This window comes from Lactuca sativa, chromosome 9 (genome assembly GCF_002870075.4).
Source record: "Lactuca sativa cultivar Salinas chromosome 9, Lsat_Salinas_v11, whole genome shotgun sequence".
Lineage (NCBI taxonomy): Eukaryota > Viridiplantae > Streptophyta > Magnoliopsida > Asterales > Asteraceae > Lactuca > Lactuca sativa.
Genome location: NC_056631.2, coordinates 207,328,801 through 207,335,435, shown reverse-complemented (window position 1 = coordinate 207,335,435; position 6,635 = coordinate 207,328,801). Strand labels below are relative to the sequence as shown.

The following is a 6,635-nucleotide window of genomic DNA, read 5'->3' as shown; positions in this document are numbered from 1 at the left end:
GTTATATATTTTTTGATGAAACTTATAACAATAAAAAAAAAATTTAAAACACAATTCATATATTATCAAGTTATATATCTAAAATAAAATATATAATGACAAAGTTAAAAATAAAGACTTAAAAATGAAAAGTGGACAGTAAACATAAAACGGAGATAATAAAAAATAACAAAATATAAAAAATAATAATTGATTAGTGTTAATCATTTTCCTAATTTCACTGGGAGCGTTCATATTTTCTATTTTAGCCCCTTAAATAAACCACACAACAATTGCAAATATAGGTGCCGTCTTTGTCATTTTCTTGTGGATAGCCAAGAAGCATACATCTGTAACCTTTCTCTAACATTCTAGAGCAATCGGATTTCTAGATCAATCTCCGATCGATCCAAAATCCCATTTCCTTTAATTACTCCTATCATGTTGCTCTGCTGTTCTCGCCTCAACGATTCTCAAGTAATCTTGCAACAATGGTCGTCAGTTGCTCCATTCCAGCGATCACCCACTCAGTTTCTTCATTGTCAGGCACACTACACAAGAAAACTAATAACCCACGAATCATAATCAATTCGCTTCTCAAACACCCTTCTCATCACAAACCCCATCGTATTTTTACTCTCTATAACCCCAAAAGGCTCAAGATTTCAGTCAAAGCCGAGAGGGAAACCGAAGAATCAACTGTAACTGTAGCTTCGGTTGAACGCGAAAACGAAAATGGTGAAATCCATTTGGGAACTAAACCTAGCGAAGAAAATGGAGGTGAAAGTGAAGGGAATGAGGATCAGCAAGAATTGGATTGGAAGACTGATGAAGATTTCAAGAAATTCATGGGTAATCCTTCAATTGAAGCTGCTATTAAGCTCGAAAAGAAAAGAACAGATAGGAAGCTAAAAGAACTCGACAGAGAAAGAAGCAGCGATAATCCACTTGTGGGTTTGTTCAATCAAGTGCTTCGTGATAATTTATCTAGAGAGAAACAGAGGCTCGAGAAAGCAGAAGAGAGTTTCAAAGCTCTTGATCTCAACAAGGTGAAACCTTTCTCCCCCAAACGAAACAATCACGATTCCATCTTCAAAACCCATGTGAAATCTGATCATATACTATATATTTTTTGAATTGCAGCTAAAAAACTGTTTTGGGTTTACTACATTTTTCGCAACCGATGCTAGGAGATTTGGCGATGGAGGAATTTTTATCGGAAACTTGAGGAGACCCATTGAAGAAGTAATCCCGACATTAGAACAGAAACTCTCGGAAGCAGCAGGAAGGGAAGTCGTGTTGTGGTTCATGGAGGAAAAGTCTGATGACATTACAAAACAGGTAACTCGATTGCTGATCATATCATCACATTACTTCTTAATGATTGAATGCTTATTTGCCATTCGTATTGCCAAAAGGTGTGTGTTGTTCAACCGAAATCAGAGATCGATCTTCAATTCGAATTAACCAAATTAAGCACTCCATCTGGCTACATCAGTGCAATAGCTTTAGCAGTGACCACTTTCGGGACGATTGCTTTAATGAGCGGCTTCTTCCTGAAACCCAATGCAACTTTCAACGACTATTTAGCAGACGTTGTGCCACTTTTCACCGGTTTCCTAACAATTCTAGGCGTTTCAGAGGTACCAATTCTCTCAATTTCTATCATATTTTGTCAAATTTGACTGATTTAAGTAACCGAATGAATGTGATTATGTGAATTTGTTATGTAATGCAGATTGCGACTAGGGTTACAGCAGCACGTTATGGTGTGAAACTTAGTCCATCGTTTCTTGTGCCCTCAAATTGGACAGGGTGTTTGGGGGTTATGAACAATTACGAATCTCTTCTTCCTAATAAAAAGGCTTTGTTTGATATTCCTGTGGCTAGAACAGCTAGTGCTTATTTGACGTCACTAGCACTAGCAGTCGCTGCTTTTGTTGCTGATGGAAGCTTTAATGGAGGAGATAACGCCCTGTAAGACTCTGTTTTTTTTCTTTTTCTTTTTTCATCAAGGGGTTTTTTCTTGACTAAGTCTTGAAAAGAAAAACAAATCGACCTTACTTGATTAAGGATTGTTTGTATCCAGGTACATAAGACCTCAATTCTTTTACAATAATCCGTTGCTTTCTTTTATCCAATTTGTAATTGGTCCATACACAGATGATTTAGGCAATGTGTTGCCTTATGCTGTGGAAGGTGTTGGGGTTCCTGTCGATCCTCTTGCCTTTGCGGGGCTTCTAGGTGAGGCTCCTTGAAACTTTTTCATTATCGGATAAGGGCATTTTGGTCATTTTCTAAAGTTCTACGAGTTTATCAAAACTCGATTTTGAATGGTATTTTGGTCGTTCCCTAAATATTCAACATTTCAATTTAAAGAGTAAATTACATTTTTGGTTTCCGAATATAGTTGCTTTGCAATTTCGGTCTTAAAAAGTTTCTCTTGCAATTTTGTAATTATTTAAGATTTTTGTAAAGTGAAATGATTGTATTTTCGTGTCCAAAAGTTTAAATGTAGCTACATTTAGCAAACAAAATAGTCATTTTATTTGGAACATAGACCAAAAACGTTACAAGAATCTCAAATATGGACCAAAATTGCAAGAAACTTTTTTGGGTCCAAAAATGTTATAACTTACTCTAATTTAAATGATATTTAAAAAATATTTGACAAAATCACTACAAACTTTAGGAAATGGGAGGGAAATTTTAAATTTGTAGAAACTTGTAGGACTTAAATGGGAAATCATAATTCCTCTTACTTTTTTTCTATTATATCCTTCTTTTTGTATTAAAGTAAAAAAGTAACACTCATATATAGCTTACCAGATAAAATTTTATCTGATACACAGGAATGGTGGTGACTACATTGAACTTGTTACCAATCGGAAGGCTCGAAGGAGGCCGAATAGCTCAAGCCATGTTTGGTCGGAGCACGGCGGCACTATTATCATTTGCCGCCTCATTCCTTTTAGTCATCGGCGGTTTTAGCGGTAGTGTCCTTTGTCTTGCTTGGGGGCTATTTTCGACTTTTTTTAGAGGTGGTGAAGAAATACCTGCAAAAGACGAAATTACCCCTCTAGGGGATGATAGGTATGCTTGGGGGTTTGTTCTTGGGCTCATATGCTTGCTTACACTTTTCCCGAATGGTGGAGGGACGTTCTCTAGCACGTTTCTTAATGGACCGTATTTTAGGGGCGATTTGTGAATCTAGTAGTGTATGTTGTTGATTGATATATTTTTCGTTGTAAAGTTTCATGTCTTTTTTGTAATACAATTGTATCATGTACATAACTTCAAAAAAGTTTTATGTCCGATTAATATTTTTACAATGCACATCAAAATGAAAAGAGTTTATTCTATAGGGGCTTAATATTTTTATAATAGAAAAATCTATTTATTTAGTTACATTTATTAAACACTTCTAAGAACATCTAGTTATATTTTAGAAATGATTTTCAAATATAGAGGTAAAGAATTTATGAATAAAAGAATATGAAAGTGTGGTGTGAGTTTAACTCCAACGTAAAAAAATGTTTTTAATTGGATAAATAAAAATGAAATAATCTGGGAGATAGGCAACATGCGGCTTCCTTCAACCATTTGGGAAAATGTTAATGTAAACCGTTCTTGAATATCCAAATTATTATTTTATATTCTAACCCTTGTTTTGTAACAGCTGTCCCATACTCCCATCAAAAATATTATAAAATAATTTGACATCAAAAGTTCCCATCTTTTGAGCGCACGATATTGTACCAAATATATGACCGACAAGTATCTATGCCTTAAAACATGTTTGTCGTTGCCTTATGAGCAGGCATTTGAAGATTAGAGTTTTTATAGAGTTTTGATTTAAATTATGAAGAATCATCCTTTGATTCCTCATATTTGAAGTTCAAAAATGTATTTAAGGGGTGTTTGGCAAGGACTTATTAACTTGTGACTTTTCTAAAATGAGTCTTTTCAAAAAATATTTGGATTAGCTTTGTGGTGAGAAAAATCAATAAGTTAATAAGTTAAAAAGTATGTGGTTAGCTTATACATGTAAAATGACTGTTTTCAAAGTTAATAAGTCAATAAGTCATAAAAAGTTTGCAAAGGTTAAAAATCCTCACTTTTTAAAAACTCATTTCAAATGCTTAAGTAGAAGTTGTTTTAAAATGTTTTTTTTCCTGTGCCAAACATTTTTTTAAAACTTATTGACTTCTCAAGAAGTCAATAAGTTAATAAAGAGTTTTTAGATGAAATTGCAAACATGTCCTTAATGTTATAAAGAAGTCAAGGAAAAGTTTCTAACAATTATTGTCCATTTAATCGAGGAAAATCCATAGAGTTAATATTTTTAAACCAATAAACCTAATCTACTCATAATCTAACACCTAATCCACTTATGTTCACGACGAGACTTGAACCTTTGACCTCAAAGATGAAGAACTAGATCCGATGCCGCTAGGCTAGAACTCAATTTGATTAAATGAAGCTTGAATTGTACTCCAATGGAGTTAAGTGTTTTAATCATGATTTAGATATGAATTTCGATGTTAATTAAAGATGATTTGTGTGTCTAAAACTTAGCTATAATATATTAAGTCCATATTATGTCGGTAGAAGTCAAGTTATAAGTGTTAGAATGGATTTGGACGAAGTTATAGAGCAATTTTTTTTAGGTTTTTAGACGAAGTGAGTGACCTTTGAAATTGATCGTGTCAAATGGCTACACGACCATGTTTGTCCATCACACATACATGTTTTTAACTTCTTTATTCGATAACAATGATTATTTGGCTGCTTCATGTTGTTCTTAATGGACAATATAAGAGTGTTAACGACGAGAGTGAGACTAATTAGCTTACAAGCAACATCGATTAATGATTAATAATGGTTTTGTGCCTATTACATAATTTAGGTGTCTACTGATACTTCAGAATTTTAAGGAAGCTTTTGTGGTAGTATCCTTTATAAGAAAGGTGAATTCACGGTATATCGAACTTGTGACCATAGTTTGGTTTGTTTTACCTTTTTTGGAACGAAAAATGGTTTGATTTACTTGCTTTTTAATGAGAGCTTAATTCCTTACTTATAGATGATTTTGATGGGAGCTAAATTGATCATGGTACATCAATTTCGATGAAGAACTTAATCTCATTATATATGGCTTCGATGAAGATTAATTACTCAGTACACTGCATAACTTTCAATGAAAAGCTTAACAAACTCATATATATATATATATATATATATATATATATATATATATATATATATATATATATATATATATATATATATATATATATATATATATATATATATATATATATATATATATAACTTACAAGAAAAGACTTAATGCTCATTATAGATGATTTTGATGAAAAGTTTAATTGCTTAATTTGATGAAATGATTTGCAATGTGATATGTGCATATTTAGTTACATATATTTCATGCATTATTTTAATAATTTTTGCTACATTTATGCTCATTATAGAACAAAAGATACTTAATTTGTTAAAAAAAATTATAGCAGCGAAGACATGCTCGGGATCACAAGGAAGCTATTGCGGAGCGGGAAGCCGGAAAATTGAATCAAAGTCAAAGAAGTCTTGAAACTGGAAGACCACGATGTGGTGATCACCACCACGTCATTGTACATGGGGAATTCCTGATCAAATAGTAACTTGGCGGATACACGATTTTTATGAAAGACCACGTCGCGATGGTGGTTAACCACGACGTGGTGAGCCAATTTTGGGCTTTATAAATAGAATGATTTCTCCATCAACCCTATCAAATTCTAGAAGCTATTATCAATTTTTGAAGGCCAGAAACATTCCTTGGAGGTTTTGCAACGTGAAGATTGATTTAAGGCTTGATTTTGAAGAGATATAAAGGCAACATCATTCTTTATCACTTAATTACTTTGTTTTGATTATGTTTAGCAAAGCAGATTTCATTTTTATGAGTCTGTTTCCGGTAGTCATGGGCCAAAAACCCTAACTTATGTTTAGAACAGAGAATCATTACGACTATGTCTTGATTTATTGGATCTTGGATTGTTGCTAGTTGCTTATTTGTTATGATAGCTTGTTAAAGACCATTTTGTGTTAATGATAACTACTTCTTCTGTTTATTGCTGAGTTTTTCTGAATTAGATGATCATTCTTATTTGGTAAACTTGAATCTTATGAATTTGTGACCATCCAAGTTATAAGACTAGTGTTTTGATCATAAACCTAGGGTTAAATAGAAGAGTAGGTAAATTAATGTGGAAGCTAATATGTGATGATCATTCATGTATTGAATTGATGTTATTATCCATTAATATCAATCATTAGTTCAAGTCTAGCATAACTCGAATTTAATACTAGTATTCTTATTTTTTTGTTCACCTTATCAATGTATGAATGAATTAGTTTTACTACGATCATAAAGTCTAATCAACTTAGGAATCGGTAAGCAATGAACAACTCAATCCATTTCACTTTCTAAGAAATCAACCACATGAGTACTATGACTTGTATATAAGCGGAAGTCTCTTTAATATACTGTCTTAATCCTTAATTTGAATTATTCTTGTTAGTTTAGTCGTATTTTGTGATAAATGCATTATGTTTCTAGACTTGCAAAACTAGAAATCCCCCATTTTCATTAG

At 32.7% G+C, this 6,635-nt stretch overlaps 1 protein-coding gene across 1 annotated transcript; it reads left to right on the top strand.

The window, feature by feature from the left end:
* Positions 1 to 280: 280 nt before the first annotated feature.
* LOC111892999 (probable zinc metallopeptidase EGY3, chloroplastic) lies at positions 281 to 3,311 on the top strand. Its single transcript, XM_023889078.3, has 6 exons — positions 281 to 1,028; positions 1,123 to 1,320; positions 1,398 to 1,622; positions 1,718 to 1,956; positions 2,069 to 2,223; positions 2,832 to 3,311. Exons 1-6 carry the CDS (start codon positions 471 to 473, stop codon positions 3,185 to 3,187), a joined length of 1,731 nt encoding a protein of 576 aa, XP_023744846.1. The 5' UTR covers positions 281 to 470; the 3' UTR covers positions 3,188 to 3,311.
* Positions 3,312 to 6,635: the final 3,324 nt, after the last annotated feature.